The sequence below is a fragment of the Colletotrichum phormii genome, assembly GCF_030913505.1.
Source record: "Colletotrichum phormii strain CBS 102054 chromosome Unknown BDP81scaffold_26, whole genome shotgun sequence".
Taxonomy (NCBI): domain Eukaryota; kingdom Fungi; phylum Ascomycota; class Sordariomycetes; order Glomerellales; family Glomerellaceae; genus Colletotrichum; species Colletotrichum phormii.
Window position 1 is genome coordinate 264611 of NW_026851468.1, and position 22506 is coordinate 287116.

General features: G+C 54.6%; 8 protein-coding genes across 8 annotated transcripts; 5 read left to right on the top strand and 3 right to left on the bottom strand.

The window, feature by feature from the left end:
• Positions 1–936: 936 nt before the first annotated feature.
• Positions 937–2497, top strand: BDP81DRAFT_464920 (uncharacterized protein; the record flags this gene model as incomplete). Its single annotated transcript, XM_060594211.1, has 5 exons — positions 937–1248; positions 1306–1382; positions 1465–1494; positions 1556–2032; positions 2107–2497. The coding sequence occupies 5 exons, from the start codon at positions 937–939 to the stop codon at positions 2495–2497; spliced, it is 1287 nt and encodes a 428-aa protein (XP_060439950.1).
• Positions 2498–2928: 431 nt separating this feature from the next.
• On the bottom strand, positions 2929–6162 carry BDP81DRAFT_330785 (uncharacterized protein; the record flags this gene model as incomplete). The annotated part of the gene is made up of 1 exon (XM_060585447.1): positions 2929–6162. The coding sequence occupies one exon, from the start codon at positions 6160–6162 to the stop codon at positions 2929–2931; it is 3234 nt and encodes a 1077-aa protein (XP_060439951.1).
• A 3141-nt stretch (positions 6163–9303) lies between these two features.
• Positions 9304–10515, top strand: BDP81DRAFT_475273 (uncharacterized protein; the record flags this gene model as incomplete). Its single annotated transcript, XM_060594729.1, has 4 exons — positions 9304–9322; positions 9487–9508; positions 9584–9994; positions 10047–10515. 4 exons carry the CDS (start codon positions 9304–9306, stop codon positions 10228–10230), a joined length of 636 nt encoding a protein of 211 aa, XP_060439952.1. The 3' UTR covers positions 10231–10515.
• Positions 10516–12450: 1935 nt separating this feature from the next.
• BDP81DRAFT_454010 (AhpC/TSA family protein) lies at positions 12451–13262 on the bottom strand (the record flags this gene model as incomplete). Its single annotated transcript, XM_060592890.1, has 2 exons — positions 12451–13114; positions 13240–13262. 2 exons carry the CDS (start codon positions 13260–13262, stop codon positions 12451–12453), a joined length of 687 nt encoding a protein of 228 aa, XP_060439953.1.
• Positions 13263–13402: 140 nt separating this feature from the next.
• BDP81DRAFT_114885 (uncharacterized protein) lies at positions 13403–13935 on the top strand. Its single transcript, XM_060581531.1, has one exon. It carries the CDS (start codon positions 13548–13550, stop codon positions 13839–13841), a length of 294 nt encoding a protein of 97 aa, XP_060439954.1. The 5' UTR covers positions 13403–13547; the 3' UTR covers positions 13842–13935.
• Positions 13936–14132: 197 nt separating this feature from the next.
• On the top strand, positions 14133–15140 carry BDP81DRAFT_114897 (uncharacterized protein). Its single transcript, XM_060581532.1, has one exon. It carries the CDS (start codon positions 14319–14321, stop codon positions 14850–14852), a length of 534 nt encoding a protein of 177 aa, XP_060439955.1. The 5' UTR covers positions 14133–14318; the 3' UTR covers positions 14853–15140.
• A 288-nt stretch (positions 15141–15428) lies between these two features.
• Positions 15429–16417, top strand: BDP81DRAFT_464923 (Alpha/Beta hydrolase protein; the record flags this gene model as incomplete). Its single annotated transcript, XM_060594212.1, has 2 exons — positions 15429–16036; positions 16126–16417. 2 exons carry the CDS (start codon positions 15429–15431, stop codon positions 16415–16417), a joined length of 900 nt encoding a protein of 299 aa, XP_060439956.1.
• A 1125-nt stretch (positions 16418–17542) lies between these two features.
• Positions 17543–19721, bottom strand: BDP81DRAFT_398917 (AMP-binding enzyme; the record flags this gene model as incomplete). Its single annotated transcript, XM_060588519.1, has 3 exons — positions 17543–18676; positions 18727–19481; positions 19715–19721. The coding sequence occupies 3 exons, from the start codon at positions 19719–19721 to the stop codon at positions 17543–17545; spliced, it is 1896 nt and encodes a 631-aa protein (XP_060439957.1).
• Between the last annotated feature and the right edge of the window lie 2785 nt (positions 19722–22506).

Sequence of the window (22506 nt, forward strand, 5' to 3'; positions counted from 1 at the left end):
CAAAGGACTCATGGCTGCAGCCGTCTGTCAGCTTGGCTGAATTGAGAAACAAAAGATGAAAATTACCCCTCCAGATCTGCAACGGAAGGCCAAGCCAACAGACCAAGTCAAAGTTAAAGAGAAGGGTTGGGAGAAAACAAGCATTCTATTAAATCCCGTCCTCTTCATTCCTTCCATTCCACCTCACAGGCGGCAGTTCTGCAAGGCGAAACCTGGGCAGATTAAACCGATAAGGGGAGACCCCTGTCCACACCTTCCTGCCTGCGGTGCTTACTCCAATTATTAACCTACCACCTTCCGTGCTTCCTTACCCCGACATTTGTTCCTACCTCACCCAGTTCAATCCTGACCTTTTCCTTGTCAGCATCTTCACCTCAGGTCGCTGGGGGAAAGAAAGGGACTTTGGTGACCACTAGTTGTCTGTTGACAACCGCTTTCTCCTCATCTTTCCTGCCTTTCTACAGTCGCAGGCGTTTTACAATTTCATATCGCTTCTGCCTCATTCACATCGCCTTTTTATTTATTTTTTATTCAACAATCATTATCCTCATCGTCTACCCAGACAGGCACCCAGGACTGTGAGAGACTCATAGAGGGTAAGAGCGACGTTCCTCACCCGTCACACGTGTGACCTGCCTTGAACACAAACAACAGCCCCTCTTCCATTTCTCTTTTCCATTCTACATCCAAATTAACCTGGCTTCACTTCTCACACCTTACAAAAATCATACTTATCAGTCAGTGGGCTCACATGGATCAATAGTTATTTAACAGTTTAGTCCTTACCGGCCTGCCAGGAAACAATCACTTGCACCTACTATACTTTCCCTAGCACCTTCCTAACCTAGGATCGCAAGGCCTCAGGACCGCAGGATCGCAAGGATATAGGACCGCAAGACATCAGACCGATTTACTCTACACCCCGTCCTCTACAAAATGGATTCCGACACATCCAATTTCACCCACTCAGTCCAAACTGGACGCGGCACATCCATCGGTATGAGCGATAATATCCTCATGTCATGGCCAACCACTTCAGTCATGGGAGCTTTCATTGTGGCCTGGCTCATCTTGTGCGCCTCTCTACGCTTCAGACGCATCAACGGCCTACAGAAACGCATGGGCTACACTGACCGCGCTTCTCTTGCCGGCATGAGCAACATTGATGCCCAGCTCATTCTCAAGCACCTCATTGAGTATGAGTTTCCCAAGTTCTATCTGCTTTCACTCCAGTTCGCCATCTTCAAGGTAAGTCCACCCTGTTGGTCTATGATGTAGTATCCAGCTACTAACTCCAAAGTACAGACTTATGGCTTCGAGACCGTATCCAAGCTCATCGTTGCCACCAAGAACCTGGCCGATCCGGAGAATGCGCAGAAGAGGTGAGACCCATCAAGAGCAGGGCATATCGTGTCTAGGCACTCTCAGCTTCAAGTGTCGAGATAACTAACACGAGTTTTCTAGATACGAGGACACAACCATCATCTTTGGCGAGTACGTCAAACGCCCCCAACGCCCTACTACCTCTGACTCTGATCTGACAATATCCTCCTAGATTCTCCATGAACCCTCCAACCTCGGACCGCGCCCTCAAAGCCATCTCCCGCATGAACTTTCTCCATAGCAGCTACAAAGCCCGCAACCAAATTTCCAATGCCGATTTCCTGTACACCCTCGCCGTCTGCGTCACGGAGCCCATCCACTTCATACGCTTCTACGAGTGGCGCGACCTCACCGACATGGAGGTTTGCGCCATCGGAACCCACTGGAAGTCCATCGGCGACGCCATGGATATCCAGTACAAGGGCTACCTCACCCAGGACTCATGGGCCGACGGCATCGAATTCGTCAACGACATCACCGCCTGGGCCAAGCGCTACGAGATCGAGGCTATGAAGCCCGCGGGAACCAACATCCGCGCTGGCGCCCAGCTGACACGCATGCTCCTCTGGCACGTTCCGGGCTTTGCTAAGCCTTTTGCGAAAGAGGTGCTAACTGTTCTCATGGGAGAACGCGTTCGCGATACATTCTGGTGAGTTTTCTTCCCAGCTGATTGCCCCCCTTTCTCCCGGTGGAAGGCGACTAACAAGTGTGTACCCATCACAGCTTCCCGGAACCAGGCATCGTCGCCTCCCTCACAGCCTACGCCGCCCTCGTCGCCCGCCGCTTCGTCGTCCGCTACTTGATGCTCCCGCGCTTCTCACCCGTCATCTTCTTCTCCGACCCGGACCCCAAGACGGGCCGCATCCTGCACCACGACTACCTCGTTCACCCGTACTACATCCCCGCCACCTTCTGGAACCGCTGGGGCCCGGTCGCGCTGATCACCCGTATCCTCGGGGGCACTGTCCCCGGTTCGGAGCAGATGATGCCGAACGGCTTCCTCGTTGAGGACATTGGTCCCAAGGAGAAGATGGGCAAGGGCTCCGCTGAGTTGGCTGAGGGGGTTGAGGTGCTCCGCTGCCGTGGCCGTGGTGCCTGTCCCTTTTCGGGATGAGTCAGTCGTATATCCACGAGACACGAGGATGAGGCAGTAGGAGGAGATATAGCAGCATGAGGTTTTGCGGATTCGTTGCTTCCGAGAAGGAGGCTTATGAACAGGCGTTTTGGTTTCTGCCATGCATTACATGGACGAAGGTTAGATATTCTAGGTCGGGCTAGTTGGCCATCCAGGAGTTTTGCGTACATAGCCTCGTATATCCAGGGCACAATACCATCCCTCCTTTCCTTGAGCGCTTAGACGGAACAGCCTTTCCCATTGTATGCTTCTTTTCACCTCATTGCCGTCACCCACAACCTCGACTACCATCTTTCGCCTGGGGGAATCTGCTGCATTTGACCATGCTATCATAAATTCATTACTTCCGCGCCCCATGCTCCTCTCTTCATCTCTCCAAACCCTCTTATTTTGAGTCACATCTCTCCTTTTCATGGCCCAGCAATTCCGAGGCCAACGCGGCCTTGTCCACCACCGCCACCACCACCGTACGGTCCCACACCTGCGCTCATACTACCACCCGAGTTCGTCCCCGTGCGCTCACGCATTCTCCTACCCTCCATGAGACCTCGCAATCCTCGCTTTTGTAGGCCAATAACGGAGCTGAGCTCGCCTCCCCAGACCTCGCGCATACCACCGCGCTCCGAGTCGCCAATCTCGGAGCTCCATTCGGAGCCGCTGACGCTCGTCGTGGCGCTGAGCTCGTCGCTCGAGGGTCGGCCGGAGGACATTGCGGTGTTGATGCGCAGCGCCGCGGTGCGCGAAGAGAGTCCGTCTATGCCGCTGCTGCCGTTCTGGGACTCTTCTGAGGGGAACAGTGGAGACCCCATGACGTCCAAGGGTACGAAGAAGTTGGGGTTCAGGGAGCCGTCGATGCCGCGGCCACCGCCGGCGGCCATGGCGGTCGCGTTGAAGACGGCAGCTGCGTTTCTCGAGTCCAGGAGGGCGTGTAGGCGTTCGACTACCGCCTCGAGAAGCCCGTCGATCCGGTATGGGCGGGAGATTTGCAAAAGTGAGCAAAGGATGGGAGGCGTACACAAAGGCGATGATGGAGGCGGCAGCGAGGACGTGTAGAGGAAGTGCAGGAGGGCCTGTACCGTGAGATAGGTATGAGGAAGGTACAGGCATCGAGGCCGCGAGTTCGGTGGTAAAGACCTCGGGGTCGGGGCCGAGTTGACTGTAGCGGGATCGACACCGCCAGCAGAGCCCGGTAGCGAGAAAGAGGCTGCCGAGGCGCTGGTCGGAGCTGTACTCGGGGCCTTTGCCGAGGAACCAGATGAGAGCACGGTACTGGCCATGGAAGTTGAGCTTTCGGCCGTGTTACGGGATGGGGTGATTGTAAGAGCGGAGTTCCTGATGGGGTTGTTGACTCCAGATCGAAGAGTCATGGCATCGCTACCATCCTGAGTTGCTGTTCCTTCACGCAACAGCTGCACAAAGTACGGGCCCCATCGCCGTGCCACCATCCTAGAGTTGATAGGTACCCGCTCTCCGTGTAAGCAGAGGATGTCCATGTCGGAAAGCTCCCGCATCGCCAGGGCCTTTTCGCCAAGCTCCTCGGCGGCCCTGGAGTGGAGACGCCCACCGGCCGTCGTTCCTGCTTTTCTAGCCAAGCTCAATCCTGGGCTCGTGTAAGGACTGCCGGCTGATACGAAGCCAGACATGGGCGTCGTCTTTCTCGGGTTGTCGTAGAATCCAAAAGCTTCCAGCTCGACCATGCAAACATTGGAAAAGTTGATACGCCGATGGTTATAGTCATCGACGAGACTTCGTTTCCGGTTGCCAAGAATCACAAACGTGTTCCTGCGGTTCCAAAGCACACCACGGTTCCAACTGCCTTGGCTAAAGACAGCACCTCCCGCATCAATGCGTGACCAGGTTAGAGTCTTGAGGTCTAGAGCCCATAACGCATACTCCTGCTTCGAAGATGTGAGATATGTGCCGCTTACGACAAAGTAAGTATCGATGACGCCGCCGTTCGGAAACCGAAGTCCTGGAGGCGAGTAAGAGCCTGACATGGGTTTCTCCTTCAAGGTGCCGTCTGAAGATCGGATTTGTAGTTCGAGCTTGACGTCTAGGAAGTTGTAGTTGGAATAGATGAGCATTGAGGATCCAGGCTCCCGAGCTTCTTGGCTGATGCCACCCTCCCGTTGATATCCATTGACGCTTGATTTCCCAATTCGTGCCGTAACAGAGGGTGGTAAAGGAGCAACAACGCTTCGGTATGCGCCGCAGCTCTTGTCAAGAGGTTCGATCGCGGTCCATTTGAGGCTGCGAAGATTGAAAACACTGATTTGCTCAATGTAATGGTTCGCGCCATCCTGGCCGCCAACCACTACCATTTCGGCACCGCCCGTTCCATCAATGTTGATTCCTATTCTTCCTTCGTTGGGATTGCCGGATGATGGGTTGTGCTGCAATGCCGACAGTGGCGCCTTGTGCGAGGCGAACGATGCTGATGAAGGCAATATGCAGGCGCAATGGGCGTAACGTCCTTGTGGAGGATCTTGTGTTGGAATGTAGGTCCACTTTCGGGTGGGAACATCGTAGATGTAGATGTCCGACATGACGGTCACCTCCGGTTGCTGATCCGGGCCTGCGTTCGCTTGGTTTGGCGTAGGAGACATGCCTCCGTAGCATACCAGCTTAGTGTCTCCTAGCGGGCACATGGAGTGGAAGTACCGAGGCGGTGGTATGTCGCCCGTGGTTTCCAACTTTGACCAGTGTCTGCGGATCAGATCCAACTCGTACAGATCGGATGTCAGGGGAGCCGGGCGACTCCGCGACAAAATCCTTCCTCCAAAGACATAAAGCTTATCCCCTAGTATAGTTGTTGTAGCTCCGACAAGCGGATGCGGTTCCCTGCCCGTTGTCCTATGTACGTTGCACATGAGGCCGGATAAATGCGCCGAGGACGAAGACGCAGTGGGCGTACCGACCGCCGAGGCGGGTGTTCTTTGTTGGTTGGAAGACTGGTTGGAAGATGGAGAAGGGCCTGCTGACAAGGGACCGTTGCTCCGCGGAGTCAAGTTCGGTGGTTCCCTATTATTGTTTTCGTCGGCTCCATCTTGTCGCGAGGAGCTTGCTAAGCTACTCTGGCTGCTGGCCATGTCGGCGTTGTATCCTGATCCGCCGCTGTACATCTGTGCTCGTTCCGCTGAGGCGCTAGAGTCCATCGTACTGGTACGACTGTACATATCATCGGCCGGAGCTTCCTCGATGGCACCGAGACCCCCCAAATTGTAGTGTGCGGGAGGTGCTTCAGGCCCTGTGGGAGAGGGAAACGACGCTGGCGGTTCGGGCAATGGTTTGGCGAGGCTGCTCTGTAGGCTCAGACTCCTCCCATGCTGAAGCTGGGGCGGGCGATTCTTGGACGAGCTGGGAACGGGCGTCGGCGTCGAAGAGGTGGGCGGAGAGGGCGATGAGGTCAAGCTTGGCGAGACGCTGTGCAGACCCAGGCGAGAAAGTGACGGCTGTCTTGTCAGCCTCGATTCGCCGTCTCTACTCGGAGCGAACTTTTTGAAGCCGCGATATACGCCTGAGAGGATGTCCGAGGTCGTTTTGGTTGTAGGAGGAGATCTGTCCTGCTCTGTCTCCGAATCGGAAAAGCGCGAGAGATCGCCCTGCGCGGAAGACTGGTTCGAGGTTAGTCCCGGGCCAGACATTGCGACACAATCAGCCCCCAGGCTGTGGGTACAGCCTGGAGAGCGATGCGCAACAGAAACAGTCTCGGCGGGTTGGGAAAAAAGAAAAGCGCTCAGAGGCTCAAAAGGAGGTTGAGTTGTTTTTCATGTAGGGCGGGATTTGGGAACCGAGTCGGTCAGGCAAGGTGGGCTCGGGAGTAGTGGTATTCGGCAGAACAGAAACTGCTGCTTCTGCGCCAGGTTGCCAAGATCCGTTTGGCGCCTGTGCCACAAGATTTGGAACAGGCGAAAGCAAGAAGCAGACAAGAAGAGGAGTCGTGGGAAGAAGTGGTGGGATGAGGAAGTGTAGAGAGTGGCTGGCTCGTTCTTGGGGTTCGACGTGAAGAAGTGAGGGCACACCGAGACACGACAATCCTAGAGCCAAAAGAAAGGCCAAGAAACGGAAACCAAAAGGTAAGAAAGGGAAAATGCAAAAATGAGTAAATGATGAAGCGAACAGAAACCCCAGCTCAAGCAATCCCAACCCAGGTTCGCTTGTTCACCCGGCTCTGCTAGGCCCCTGGTAACTTATGACGGGTAGGCTCCGGTTGAGTATCTGTCTGGCTTTCACTCTGTGCGTGGAGTGCGTATGTGTCTCCGGGGTGGATTCCTGGGCTAGACCGGGCTCGGCTGGGATTGGGACTGGGCTGGGCTGAGAGGGAGCGAGGCCTTGTCTGCTCCGTTCTTTTGTGCGTGTTTCTCTCTCACTTTCTCTCTCTTTTGTCCGCTATTCCTCCCCACAGTTGACAGGAAGCGGCGCACAAGAGATAGAGTGGGATGTGGGCTAGGGTGTGGAGGACAAATGGGCACAGGATGTGGATGGGGATCATGGATGGGATAGGAGAGGAGGGGAGTGGACGAGAAGGGCAACGAGCTTGAAGTTTACGGAGTACGAAGTACGAACGGTACGCACCTAGGATCAGGGGAGGCGCAGTGACTCCAAGAAGTCGATCGGGTCAAAAGTCAATGAGTTGAGTTAAGTCGTGTCGAGTCGAGTCAGAGAAAAGGATCAACGTCGAAGACGATAACGACGACGGAGACAGCGACCGGCGACAGCGAGGGCGACGGGGATAGCGGTCTCGAGACGACTCAGGTGCGGTGAGCAGCAAGAATTGAGGGTCGTTCTCTGGTACGGTAGGGTATCCGCACACGGTACAGAGAAGACAGAGAGCGCTGTATCCGTAGAGTCGCAACAGGGTACGGGACGTGTGTTGGACGGCGGTCACGACGGTGTACCCAGCAAGTCAGTGCCGTGTCGAAAGGACCAGGCGCGTGAGGCAAAGTGGAAAAGGTGACGGGACCTAAAAAAGGGATCCGCGTAAGTATGGAGTCGAAGTCCGACGATGAGGAGTATTCCAAGAAGGACTAGGACCAGTAGTAGGGGCGGCGGCAACGGCCGGAGGACCACCAGCAAGGTTGCAATCGTTAATTTCCAGATGCCTGCTCTTTTGGGCGAAGAAACTGTCGATGTAGGGACAAGCGTGTGCTGTAGGCGTCTTGGTTTTCACTTGTCCTTTTCGCACGGGGAGGACTCGAGGAGGTTGTGGAGGGGGGGCGTTCGTTTGGTTTTGGGCGCACAGACTGACTTTGGGTAGACGGACCGGGCAGAGGGTTGGAAAACAGCTTGAGCTCCGAGGCGGACGCGAGGGAAGAAGTGGGCTGGACGGCGGGTCGAACCTGTGAGGTCGAAGTAACTTGAAGGTACTGCAAGTTCCGTGGACTGATTCGAGCTTTTGAGAGATGGAGGTGTGAAAGGCCGCAGCAGGGGAATGTGACTGTGACTGCGACTACTGCTGCTGCTGCTGGTGATGATGCCGATGCGAAAGGTAGGCCGGCGGGGAATATGCGAGATGTATTCGTACAGAGAGAGTAGCGTGCGAGGTGCAGTCTGCAGAAAAAGTCGATGTGCCCGGGTGGAGGTGGGAGCAACGAGATATGGATATGATGGATGGTTCCTCTGGAGTCTGTCTGGCCTGACTCGTATTTACAGACTAGTCAAGACTCAAGAGGAGAGTGCGAGAGTGTGAGAGAGAGCGCGCGCCAGGCGATGCGAGATGCGAAACGAAACAGAGTAGAGACAAGGCGAGGAGGAGTGGAAGCAGGTATTCGTGGTTGTACCGCAGTACCCGTGGTGCCGTGTGGTAGACGGCGATGTTTCAACGTGGGTGTCGTGGGTGGTGTGCAGCGTGTACCAGTACCACTGAGGTGCCCTCCAGTTCTCTGCAGCATGAGGTTAGGTACCTATTCGTACGTGAGCAATTGCGCTGGGCAGACACTGACTTTACTGACAGTGGACAGCGTAGCGCGCTCACAGCTGGGCGGTGTTGGCGGTCTGAGAGTGCCCAGGAGAGAGAGAGAGAGAGAGAGAGAGAGAGAGAGCATGGGAAATGGGGCTCGTGATGGGGATTTGGAGTGATTGGGATTGGTTTGGGAGCAGTGGGAGGGGGGAAGGGAGGGGAAAAGGGGAGGGAAGAAAGAGAAAGGGGGGGGTGGGAAACGGAAAAAGAAAACGAGAGACTGAAGTGAGCAACTTGATTGATCAAAATGGTTGGGGAGAAGGGGGGGGGGGAGCCGATTATTGCCGTGTGTGGAATAGTCTCATCTGGGTGAGCCTGGGAGTCGAACCTTTTGCAATGTTCCATTGGTCACCTACGGATACCTTGCCTTACAAACATAGGTATCTGCACTTTCAAGAGTCCAATTGTGTATTTAAATATCGCAGTTTTCGTTTGCCTAGACATTGCTCTGCGAGTCTGTGAAAACACACAAATAAACCAGTAAACTCGAGCATGAGAAAAGGGGTGAGTGAGAAATGGTAGGTGAAAACGTACAAGTCAAGAAAAAGGAGGGGAGGAAGAATTGATCCCTGCCGATGTCCACGCCGCCGGTCACATCAGCCCAGGCGTTGTGAGATTGGAGAATGGGTATCCGTACTCCGTACGAAGTAAAGCACAGCACACCTTGCCTTACATGGCAAGTCTATCCTGAATAAACATCGTCGTATTCTCACACTTTGCCCTATTTCCTAGACCGCATGCCATCTCTCACCCGTGACCACTCAAACAGATACCAGCCTGCCCTGTGCTCAAGTTTAACTCACAACCTGAGTGAACTCATCTCATAATGGCTGATCGTCCAGTGAGTGAGCGAGTGAGGTCATGTCACATTCAGTCTCAACTTTCACTCTCACTCTCACTCTCACTCTCACTCTCAGGTGTCAGGACTCAGAAGGAGCCAACGGACGGCTGGCTCTGTGTGCTCTGCTGGTAAATTGACAAACACTTACGCACTGACCCCCTTTCCCAGGGACTTTCCAGATGTACCTTAGGTAAGCCTCAGGTGTACCTCCCGGAGTCCCCATCTTCACACCTCACACATCCATATCCGTACATTCCAACTCCAGTCTTCAGGACTTCAACCCCCAGCAACCACCCCTCCCAACTTCCAAAGGACCCAAACTCCCGTCGGCCCCTCTCGCGGGAGCAAACGAGGGAATTCCAAGAGATGAAAAGAAGCCACCTCAATTACCTAGATACCCCAACGCACACCAAGCACAGCTCGACTACGGAACACAGTCAAGGCCCTCGTCGCTTCTGGTCTCGATATTTGAACCTCAGGGCCGTCTCTCGCGCTGCCACACTGGTCTTACGCTGTACGACGTTGGGGGCCCGCCGCAACTGCGCGCCGATCCTCTTGTCCCGCAGGCCGGACCACGCACCATCAATCGGAATCCTGCGGCAGCGGCAGGAGAAGCAGGAGGGGAAGGAACATCAGACGATCGAGCTGCAAGAGGACCCTTTTTTCCGGTCTTTAGGTGTGTGTCTACAGTACTCTGGTGCTAGGCGCAGGCATACTATATCTTGCAGAAACGCTGCACATGCAGCCACAGAACGTGTGCCAGCTTCCCACATTCCCACACGCTATGGATACACTACCTACACCAACCCACCCTTGCGAAACGGAGGGGAAAGCGGCACCAAAAGGATTGCTATTTGTCCTCCAACTCGAATACATCCAGGTCCCATGGATAAAGATACTGATCCGGTTTGAAAGCTTTGATGGCGTTGATTGTACGCTTGGGCTTGGAATACATCATGATACACAGAGACTCAACAAGATACCAGAGGATACGGATACCAGGTGAGGCTGGTCCCTGTCCTGGTCCTTGTCGTCACCGCTCCTCTGGGCCTGTCATCCACGCTGTCTGTTTGCTGTGCGGCTCTTGGTTTTTTTTTTCTTCCCCTGTCTCTTACCGTCATCTTACGGATACAAGTTACACTGTCTGCTCTTGGTGCTTTAACCAGAACAATTTTCCCGGCCCGCCTCCATCCCCGGCCAGCTGACGACTGAGGACGAAATTGACCCCGTTGGCGATGAAGAGCAGGAGGCTGAAGGCTGGAGCCTACAGCCTAGCTTCCGTTACGGAGTACCCATACGGTATCACTGTATGGATACAGGTGGCAGGATACCTATCCATGCTGATTACTGGCAACTGTACCGCGTCGGTGACACTAACAGATCCAGCAACAAGTCCCCTTGCGTCTTGTGTCTTGCCCCCTCGTCGGAAACAAACATTGCCTGGCCTGTCATGTCTCAGGCGAGCAATCCCGGGATAGGCACCCTGCCGACCCGACGATGGCCCTGGAAGTTTGGGAACACTGATGACTGGACAGGCGCCGCGGATCGCGGACGGCGGCGCACCCTCACGGCTCACACACATGGACCATGGTACACTACAGAACAACCCGCACACGCTACGAATTACAAAGACGTGGGAAAACGTGGGAACCCGGCCACTTGTCATTTTGGGTGGATGCGGATGTTTCAACATTCCCCAGCTGTCCCCTGGTTCTCGAATTGTTCCAGCCTCGTTTTTGTGCAAAGATTGGGCCTCTGCCTCGTGTCGCGCCAGGATTGTGCCTGTCTGGGTCCCTCGAACCAAGAAAGCCACCTGCTCCGTTGCATCTCGACCAACGCCCCGAATGCGTCCTAGCCAGGCAGCCGGTTCACTCTAGCTGAGGAGCGCTACTACCACTCCAAGATGGTCTGGTCAATATAAGGCGGGCGTTCTCCTTTTCGTGCAATGGCCGAGTTAGCGTCCTTCTACGGAGTAGTTTTCCGAGAAATGGACCGACCGTTTCCTCCGGTCTGGCCCGCGTCTGTTCGGCCGAGTCATGGAATGGCGGGGAAGAGTGGCCGCTTCGCCCGTGGCTAGCTGATCAATAGGTCAAAGAGCTGAAAGGGCCTCCCGCGAGGCAGGCCGGTTGTCAACGTGGAACGAGCCCCTGGAAGCTCATCAGCGGTTGCCTCCGTGCCGGACCGCCGATCATTCATCCACGGGTCCATATGCTATATACCGGTGTCATTTCCAGACAGACAAACGGTGGTACGGAAACGCGCCTCCACCTCCATGTGCCTTGTCAGGCTCGGCTTCGCTTACGACGTCCTTACATTTTGGGGCTTGATATGAAGGACAAGTGCGACGATGGGCGTGTCTGAACCTCATTTCGTCTCCCCTTCGCGTCTCAGTCCAACGCCTTGTTTGAGCTACATATCCATTGACATTCCCCTTCTCCAAGACAGGCCACGACGAAGATGCCACGAGAGCAAGTTGCTACAATGTTGCAGTCAAACAAGCTCGATACTGCCTTCTCCGCATCTTACCTTGGCATGATGGAGGACCGGGGTGATAGCTGCGATCGTTCAACATATGGTTCCCGTATCCAAAGTGTTCCCGCGGTACGCCTAATGATCGAGATCGAGCGTCTTGGAAGTTGCAATCCTACTCGGGATGGATGCTCGAAATACTAGAAGTCTAGATACTCGAGGACATCATTGGTCGACGAAAGGGTTCACTTGTGATAGCTGTCTGAACATCACGTTGCGATCACATCGCGAGAAGGGACGGATTTTGGACATTTCTCATTATCTCATACGTTCTATATATAAAAGGTAGTCAGAGCGAACACGCTGCTACTTGCCCAGGCCACGCCCATTGAAGGCGGACCGAAGGGTCATGTTGCCATTCGCAGCGCCACGCCGGGTATTCAGATGGAGAGTGCTTGTATGCACGTCTCCAGGTTGGACGGAGTCGGTATCCTATCCTATGCTTGACAGCTTCGGCCCTTTTTGCATTTTCAACATTCTTGAATCTCGTCCTCCGCTCGTCGTTCTTCAGACCCTCAAGTATTGAAGCACCAAGGAGCGAGACCCATCATCCGACAAACCGTCCCCATACCAAGTTCCACTCGTGGCCACTGGCGCCTGTACTTAGGCGACGGTGGCCTTCTCCTTGGGTAAAGGGGTGAAGCGCAGGTAGGGCTTGACGATGCGGACCTCGGGGAAGAGCTCCTTGGCCTGCTCGGTCTTGATGGAAGGGTGAACGATGACGTCGTCGCCGGGGACCCAGTTGATGGGGGTGGTGATCTTGTGCTTGTCGCCGGTCTGGAGGGAGTCGACGATGCGGAGGACCTCGGCGGAGTTGCGGCCGGTGGAGGCCGGGTAGGAGAGGATGGTGCGGATGGTCTTCTTGGGGTCGATGATGAAGACGGAGCGGATGGTGAAGGCGATGCCCTTCTCGTCGACGTTTGTGGTGTCCTGGTAGTCGAGCATGTCGTAGAGGAGGGCGACCTTGCGCTCCTTGTCGGCGATGATGGGGAAGGCGACTTTGGAGCCGGTGACCTCGTCAATGTCCTTGATCCACCCCTCGTGGGAGCCGAGGGTGTTTGCGGAGAGGCCGATGAGCTTGACGCCGCGCTTGGAGAAGTCGGGCTCGAGCTTGGCGAAGGCGCCGAGCTCGGTGGTGCAGACGGGGGTGTAGTCTTCCGGGTGCGAGAAGAGGACGACCCAGCTGTCGCCGATGAAGTCGTGGAAGTCGATGGGGCCGTTGGTGGTGTCGGCCTTGAAGTTGGGGGCGACGGTGCCGAGGCGGAGGCTGTGAAGGTGTGATGTTAGCATTGATGTCAAGAGACGGGTGGACGAGCGGGCTCGTCGTCGTCGGCTACGGCGGGGTATCGCGGCACAGGGTTGAGCTTCTATGAGGCGGGTTGAGCAACTTACGGAGCGGGGCGCTGGTCAGCCATTGTGTCTGTCTTCTTTTTAGAGTATGAGAATATGTGTGTGAAGGGGTATACGGTATGGAAGAACAACGAGCAAGAAGAAGCAGAGGCGGGGGAGGACGGCAGCTGATGGTGTGGGAGTCGAGGTGGAATATATAGCTCGAAGCCGCGCCCCAGACATACAGTCCAGAGCAACGTACAAAGCCCGGCCGTATCTGTACCTCTGTACCTTTTTCCTCAGCTTCCCGTCCCGTTCTCCAAGGTACCTCGACCTCCAGTTCGTCCCCTCCTTACTGCCTTTCAGTCACCATGCCTGACTCTGGCTATCGGTACCCAAATTGGAGTATTTCCCTATTCCTCGGCCTTTGGCTGTATCCTGAAGTTTCCCATTCTCTTTTGTTCGTTGGGTATCATAGCATAACCTTGTTTCAGTTGACAAAATGGTCGCCGACTTGCCAAGCTCATGCAACTTACACGGTCCAGCTCTATTACAACTGTCAGCATTCACCCAATGAACCGTCACATCACCAAGCATTGGCATTAGCAACTCGTAGAAAGCCACAGAATCCCCTCGGTAACGGCATCCTATCTACCCAAAGGTGATTTGTCTTTGTACCCGTGTCACTCGAAAACTGGCACGTTGTTCCCTCAACGACGAGCTCCAATTCTGCCCCGCGTTGGAGGGGCTGTATTTTTTCCCTTTTGCAGGTGTCACTTTTTACCCCTCCAAGTCCGAAATCGGCTAGACCCGATGGCGTGCTCGATTACATCATCTTTGGCTCAGGGCACATCATGAGAAATCATCCCCTAAAGAAGACGCCTACTGGGCCCTTTGGGAGAACCCTTACGGCGCTATCTGCAGAGGCTAACCCGCTAGGAAGTGCTACAGGGTGTGGTGTAATGGTGTATTGTTTCTTATCTGGGAGTTTTGAGGGTGCGGTCCACTTTGCCCGTCACCTCACATTGTGATGCCGTAGATATTCTTCAGCAGTGTGTGAAGCCCGAGATATATCCAAGCATAGCCCAGTAAAGCTCCTTACTCTCTATTGATTCTTTATATTGGGTAGTGATCTTAACGGCATGCAGAAAAACGTCCAACGGCGATCAATGGTGCAATCCAGTCAGCAGCAACCCCTCGTAACCTCCAGACCACTGACCCCCACTGCTTGGTCACCACATCATCCACGCCGCACATCGAACCATCATAAAAGAATCCTAGAAAGGTGCCACGGCATAAAAGGTATCCGAATCGTGGTACTCCGTATACCAAGCTTACCCATCCAGCCCCCCCGGGTAGCTCCTCGCACGCCATCGCCGACAACCGATGCCCCTCCCGTCTCACGGTCCCACTCACATCGCCGACCTCCTCCGTCCCGCGCCGACTGCCGGCTGCCGATCCCCGGGCTCAAAAAGACAATTCATCCTGGAGCAGCCTGGAGGAGTAAGGCGACCTATGCTTGCTCCCTCGGGGTATCGAGGCATCGTGTTGATCTCGTCGAATATCCCTCCGGCACTTTCTGGATTACAAATTTGCCGTGGTCCTCGGGGCTTGTTGAAGTTGTCTGGCAAATGGCTGAACATCTCCAAGACTGCCCACTCATACCTCATCCTTGAGCCCTTCGTCGTTGTAAACAAGTGTCGCAACAACGAGAAGGACGTTCATTTACTTCTCGGGACCAGTATCCATCGGTGTCTTTGTTGGCACGCTGTATAGCCTGCCTGCCGTGTCAATGCTCTCTAGTGAAAGTAGAAGCACAATTTGACGGGCATCAATCATCTCGGTAAAATGCTGCGCCACTCGATAGGATCATCAGCGTTCTCACGCGCCTCGACCGGTGGGGTGCTCTGGACAGAAATACAGAGCTGGTGGTGAGTCGTGAGCTGAACTACATGTTTGAAATGACGAGGGGGAGGTTCATGGGAAGATGCTGCTGCCTTGCGCACTCGGAGTTGACCTCCGCGAGAGTGCCATGTGATCACCTTGCTCAATACCCGACGCCTCTGCGTGTTCTTGAACCTTACAAAGACGACAATCAACTATTGCAGGAAGAAACAGAAGAAGAAAAAAGACCCAGCGTGAGAGAAAAGCCGACATCGAACATCATTATCAACAGCGACACTCTTCCCTGGTGATTGAGGAACACGAGCCTCCAGAACCCAAATGCCATACCAACCAGGCTCAACAAATCCATGGACCCAAACTACAGAAAAGCCGAAACAAGGACCTTCCAACTACCAGACAACCGCACCCTAAGCTTCGCAGTCTTCGGCACCGGCGCAGAAACACTCACCACCACCCCGTCCTCCACGCACCAAACCCAACAACCCCCGCGTCCGGCAGCGGTGCTATTCTACTTCCACGGCTTCCCCAGCAGCCACGAAGAAGCCTCAATCTTCCACCAAGCCGCCCGCCGGCACGACGTCCAAATCATCGCCCTCGATCGACCAGGCCACGCCGGCTCCAGTGTCCAGCCCGACAGGCGCATCGTAGACTGGCCTGTCGACGTCCTCGCCTTTGCAGATTACTTTGCAATCTCGAGGTTCGGGGTTTTGGGTCTGTCCGGGGGAGCACCGTATGTCTTTGCCAGCTGGAAAGCCATCCCGCGCGAGAGGCTTGTGGTAGCAGGGATTTGTTCGGGGTTGTATCCGCCTGAGCTGGGATACGCGGGTATGCTGCTTCAAGGGCGGGTGATGTTGACCGTGGCGCCGTGGCTTACGCCGCTCGTGGCGTGGGGTATGGAGATGTCGTTGGGCAGGGCGGCACGAGACGAGGCGCGGCCGGAGAAGTTGAGGGGATCGTGCTGGAGGATTTGAAGACGAGGCCGGGGGTCGATCGGGATGTGTTGGACGGGGATGTTGGCGGGGTCCGGTCTGCTATGCTTGCTAGCGTGCGGGATGCTGTGGTACCCGGAGGCTGGGGGCCGGCTTGGGATGTCAAGTTGGCGGGGAGTCATTGGAGGTTTGAGATTGGGGATCTTGAAGTTGGAGATGGAGAGATGGTTTGGTGGCATGGGAGGGAGGATGTTAATGTGCCGGCTGGTCTTGCGGAACGGGCGGCTGAGTGTTTGCCGGGGGCGGAGGTGAGGTTGGTTGAGGGGGAGGGGCATGTTAGTCTTATTGTGCGCAAGGCGGAGGAGGTTATGTCTACTCTTGGGGGCATGCTGAGGAAGACGAGTTGAGGAAGTGAGGTATGGTATACATCGCGGATATACATCGCCGAAGCCGAAGGAGGTCGTTTAGTGTTTGATATTGTTTGTATTACTGATAACTATGGACTACTTCTGCTATAACCATGTTTCTTTTCTATTGGCCATGGGACGCCCTAAAAACTGGTTGGGCATCGAATCTCTGGTGACGCGATCTTGCTAAAGTCCATTCATCGGAGAGGGCTGGCCGGGGGAGTAGGGGGGTCAGTGCTGGGCGAAGGGGGATCGTTGTTCTTGCTGTTCGTCACTTTGACGTTGGTGGTGATGGTTTGGTTCATTTTGGGTCTTGTGGAAGACGAAGATTGAGGCATTTTGTCTCGGTGTATTGGTTTGCGGTGAGTTGAGTGTATGATATGGAAGAAGACCGAGGTAAGCTGCTTTGTTGGGTTATTTTGTAGTGAGATGGGTGTATGATGTGGTGGGAGATCGAGATATGCAGTATGTTGGAACGGTCTGTGATGATGTAGAAGAGAATAGCTTTGATGGGTCGAAACATCTCGAGTCTATATACTCTCCAATGTCTCATTCGTGAATCATCTACGAGGTATCACGCGAAGTAGTGAAGCTGGCTAGAGTGGGATTAACATAACGTGAATAACGAGCCCGTGATGTGGTATCAGCGTTGTATAGATAATCTGCCATCGATCTCGAATGATCGGATGACTGAACAGATACAAAGGCATACTTTGTACGTGCCTTTGTCAGGCTGAAGTCGAAACTATGGAAAGATGAAATAGATTGGTCGCTTTCCTACTTGGCTTGCATTGCCTTTCTTAAGTAACGGAGATGTGAATAAACGGCGCAGCTGCCTATCATTTCATGGTAAGAATTCGCCACTATCACAGCTAGAAGACTGTGGTTTCCTGGCCGAGGGATAAACTCTAAATGAACTGCAAAGGTGGGAACTTGACCTAAGGTATGTAGCCCTCACTCTCCAGATTAGTAAAGAAAATATCAGTGTTCATGGGAACGCGGGTCGCTTGCATGTGGTTTTTGAACGTGTAAATGTAATGTGCCAGTATTAGCTATGTTCTAAGCGAATGAAGTAAGGTAAGAGTGGTATCTCGCTAGCAGTCAAACAGTCCCAAGAAAAGAAATCTACAGCTTCACCCGCCCGCCATTGAGTTCATCCCAATCGCGCCCCGAAAAGGGCTCGTAGGTGTTGTTCTTCAACCAGTACACTTCGCCAGCGGCGTCCGTGCCGCCGGGCCTGACACCCTGGGACCGGAGACCGTGCTTCTGCTGCTTGTTTGTACCCGTCGTCTGCATAGCCTCGGGAGGCATGACTCGCAGGAAGATGGGCAAAGCATACTTGGGTAGTGACTGCTTCACGTGCTGTGCGATGCTCCTCAGCACCTCCTCGGACGGTTGGCCTTGGAGGACGACGGCGGCACACCCTGCGCGGCCGTCGTGATTGGGCAACTCGACGCCATAGACGTTCGCCTCTTGAACCAACGGGTGTGAGCCAACAGCCTCGCCGACCTCTTGTGTTGATACGTTCTCACTCTTCCAACGGAATGTATCACCAATGCGATCGGTGAAGTAGAGCCTTCCTTCGCTGTCCCAGCGGACGACGTCGCCAGTCCTGAACCAGGCGTCTCCTTTCTTAAAGACGCTCCGCAAAACCTTTGCCTTTGTCGCGTCAGGATTGCCATAGTAACCCTGGAAGCGGCGGTTGAGGTCGTCAGGCGAGAGCCTGAACATGAGCTCTCCTGGCTCGCCAGCCTTGGCAGGCCTACACAGGCCCGTCTTCCTGTCCCTCCAAGGCTCCTCGTTGTTCTCATCCATCTCGGCAAGTGCAACGTCAAGGCCCATGACCATGCTGTAAAGGGTGCCGTTTCGACCAACAGCGCCCTTGGCAAAGTCATTTCGGCTCAAGTTCCAAGTTCCGAAAGAACCTTCGGTGGCTGCGTAAAACTCGGCTATGGTATCGATGCCGAACCTCTCCTTGAATCTGTTCCACACGTCCGGCCGCAGACCATTGCCGAAAGCCACCCGCACATTGTGCTTCTTGTCGAGACTTTCGCCGGTGACGGGATCGACTTGCGGGGTGGCTGCCAGCAGATATCTGCAGGTCTCGCCAACGTACTGGATGATAGTGGCCTTGGACGAGCGAACCTCCTCCCAGAAAACCTTGGTCGAGAACTTCCTTCCGATGCAAATCGTGCCACCCGCCTCGAGGGTGTTGCCGAATCCTAGCAAGGCCGCAGAGCTGTGATACAGCGGCATAGACTTGATTCCTGTTAGTTCACGTTGCATAGCGGGCTGAGAGTTTGACCTACAGTGTAAAAGACGTCGTTGGGAGAGTTGCTCGTGAGTCTCGACGTGAAGACACCACCGACGATGCATTTCGCCCAGGATACAATGGCGGGTTTGGGCATGCCTGTTGTTCCTGATGTGTAAATCAGAATCGCCAGATTCTGGTACTGGCTCTCGGACCGATCAGAGTCGGGAGCACGCCTGGGCTTCACGGCGTCGATTTCTCTATGCAAACTCTCATCGAGCACCACGAACTGCACGGTGTTCAGCTCGTTCCTCACATCTTCAGTGACATTGGCGGCGACGTTGGGGTCAATCAGCATCAGCTTCGTCTTCGCGGCCTTGGCGCAGTGGGCTAGCGGCTTGCCGGTCAAATTGTAGTTGATGAAGGCTGGCTTTGCGCCAATGGACCACAGGCCGAGCCATAAGAAAACAAAGACGTCAGAGTTCTGGAAGTTGATGGCGACAATGTCCTTGGGCTTGACGCCGTGGCGTTCCCTCAACCAGGTGCCATATTTCAGGACCTGCTCGTACGTCTCGCGGTAGGTGTATGTTTTGCCCTCGAAGATGATGAACGTGCGATTGGCAGATGATTTGTTCTGTGCCGCTTGTTCGAGGATGTAAAACTGGTTCAACCGGTCTGTTCGCTCACGCCACAAAGCCGACAGGGTTGCGGGTAGCGCACAGGAGAGCAGCTTTCTGTCGTACCACAAAGAAATGCGAGCGTTGATGTACGAATAAGCTGCGGCTGCAGCCGGCAGAGCGAGTGCGAGCGGTACTAAACGGCGAGGAAACGAAACAAGTCAGCGCAATCGGCCCCCACGATGTTTTGTGCAGATGGCTGTGCCGAGGCAGGCCGATGTAATGCGCGATTGCGGCGCATTGAGTGTGTGGTTGACCTCCTTTGCGGAGGTTTTTTGTTTTTCTTGGCGGGTCTTAACAAGGGCCAAATAGTCATGACAGAGTGGGAGCCCTGAAAGAAAATTTGGAAGATAGGGAGAGCTCACTCACCAGGCATTGTCACTTTGGCCGAGTGGCCAGTTTTTAGATCTTTTAGATCGGGGTAGAGGTAGTTCGTGCCAAAAGTTGACTGCCGTGCTGAAATTCGAGGAGAGATGAGCAGGTCGGCCGGCAGGGAGGCGGAAAGTGACCAAGTGACTTGAATGTGCGCCTGGTTGTTGGTTCGGTGTGTGAGATTTGGAGAGAGCGGTGTTGTCTGAATCTGTAGCTGGTGGAGAGAGAGAGAGAGAGAGAGAGAGCTCTAAGGCTGTGATCGTGTATGCTAGAAGTCCTCGTCAAGTAGGAGTGGCTCAGAGCAAAGGCTACGAACGTAGTCAAGACTTCAAAGGCAAGAAAATGCAGTGAGCCAATTGCGCGAGGGTGTGGGTGAGGATAGGTATTTGTAACGGCTTGTCGAGGCTGTCACAAGATAAAAAAGGGTTTAAAAAGTAGAAAGCCTGTGTTGCAGTCGGCATTGGGATGTGTCGTCCCTGGTTTGAGGGACCCATACGGGGGGAAAAGATGGGATAAAACCACCTGTCGGTCCTATCATGCACAACACGACACGACACAACACAACACAACACGACACAACACGACGCAGCACCTTTTGCACCCCCCTCCGATTCTCGCCAAACAGTATCCGTACTCGGTGCGGTACTCCCAGAAGAGCAGTGACCTCAACATTCGGCTGTTGGGATGTGGGAATCCATGTACCTCTTTGACTAGGTGCAACTTGGCGACCAGATGGGCGGGACAATGGAGAACATCCTTCTATGGGGCTCTAGACCAGGGTTGGGGTGGCGGAGAAGCTCTTGATCAACGATGAATCGATGATGAACAAGGTCCTGGCATGACATTCCCTCTCGACAGCTGAGGAATATGACCAGCTACGACTGTCACGTTGGCGCTTGTGTTGGCATTGGTGTTTGCTCGTGGTGCTGCGTAGCTGCAGCTGCACGCGCTTGTGGAACTGAATGGTTGACTTTGGCCTCGGTGTAAGTCGACGGTGGCAGCTCTACTGCGTAATGCTAGCTATGCTTTGCTTTGCGTGTGCTTGGCCGTCGCAGGCAATGACTGGGTTGTGGAGATGGATCCAAGGACGGCATTGCTGGCCTCTCTCGGCGCGCCGGGCTGTGCGAGTGCGGTATCATGTCCTCCTTAGCTCGCCCATCACGGTACGGATACTTTCGTCTGCATGCTTGAGGTTGCAACAGTCCTGTGGAGTGCGGAGAGAGAGAGAGAGAGAGAGAGGCCAGCCAGCAGCCGCAGATCCAGTGCAGCTCGTTGCTTTGCGTTGCGTTTGTGTTTGCTGCTGCATCGCCAGGCTTGGCCTGGCCTGCCAAACTGGGCTAAACGAAGAACAAATCGAAGCATGAGCCTCGGCATCTGTTGAAGCTCGTGCGCCCCTCGCGTCTGTACTCTGCACCAGGACTCGTTTTGAGTAACCGATTCGGGAGGGGTGGGCAGCAAACGCAGGCTAAACAGTAAGACTCTGGACTCTCTGATGGATGCTTCTTCAACGGCGAGTTGCGATTCGTCGGCAAGAGAGCGGGGTTGTTCCTTGCATTCCATGTTCCTGCTTCTCATTGTCAGACTCCCCAGTCTTCCAGAGATGCCTGTCCCTGGTCCCCTGCCGCTGTCCGCATCTCCCGTCCAGACGACCCGGTTTGACGGGAGCGAACCTACCGCTCGCTTTCTCTCTCTGTTTCTCTAGGCGCAAGCCGCCTTTCGACAGCTACGGACCGCTCGCAACAGATCGAATAGCACGTTTGTGTTTCCGATGAACTCTGCAGTGGCAATGGTTGCCGAGGTGTTGCCCTTTGGTTCTGCGGCTCTTGACACATTTCCTTCTGCAGGCACTCGAGGGGAGCGCCATACATGTGCAACTCGTGGCGGACGTTTGCTTAATATCGGCTTACATGGACGACGGCTCGATGCACCAGGGGTCTATTGCGTGTTTCTCTTCCATTGCGAGGTGTCCCGGAGCTAAAAGCTCTGCTAGATCGCTTCAGGCTGGTTATCTCTGGGCCCGTGTCTCCGTACCGACTTGACTCGGCTCGACGGATCCATCTGGAGACCGGGAATGCATGCCGAGCAGTAAGAATCCGTTGGCTCATGGCACGGCACTATGAAGGGATCGCCAGGCTCGCTTCAAAACTCCGAGTACGTTCGCCTTCCTAATGGGGTAACATTGTTCTTTCTTTTGTACCATCACGAGTGATTCGTGGTAATGGACGACAGCCATTGCGGCAGATTGGAGGGGCGCCTTTGAGGTCGCTTCTCGGCTGATGGTCAGCTCACTCAACATTTGGGTTGGCGGAGGAGTCGGCGACAATATTCGATGCCGGTCCCGCTTCTGCATGTTGGTGTGGAGAGGTGGAAAATCGGGCCTCGGACTCCTGAATTGTCCCTGAACTGGATCGTTGCCGCTCATCCCACCGTCTCACGGCGGCGTTGTCCCAAGGGGAAAAGATAACGTCTAATCGCCTCCGAGGGCGCAGGCGTCAATTTCGCACTCGCATCCGACGGACGCATTGTGACAGATTCACCCGAAGTGCGGGTAGAGAGTGGTGAATGAAGCAACGGTCAAAGGCAGAACACGCCTTTGCACCTGAGAATGCCTTCGTTTCGTGGCCGAACAAGAGACAGGTGTATAGCATATATGTATCGTAAGGTCAAAGGCTTCCATTGCTTGTGTCCCGTACACAATACGGATAGTTGTGGCTGGATGCCATAGCGGTAACAGGCATCAAAGTGGTGTCTGGAGATGTCTGACCTTGTTAGACAGAATGTCTGCTTAT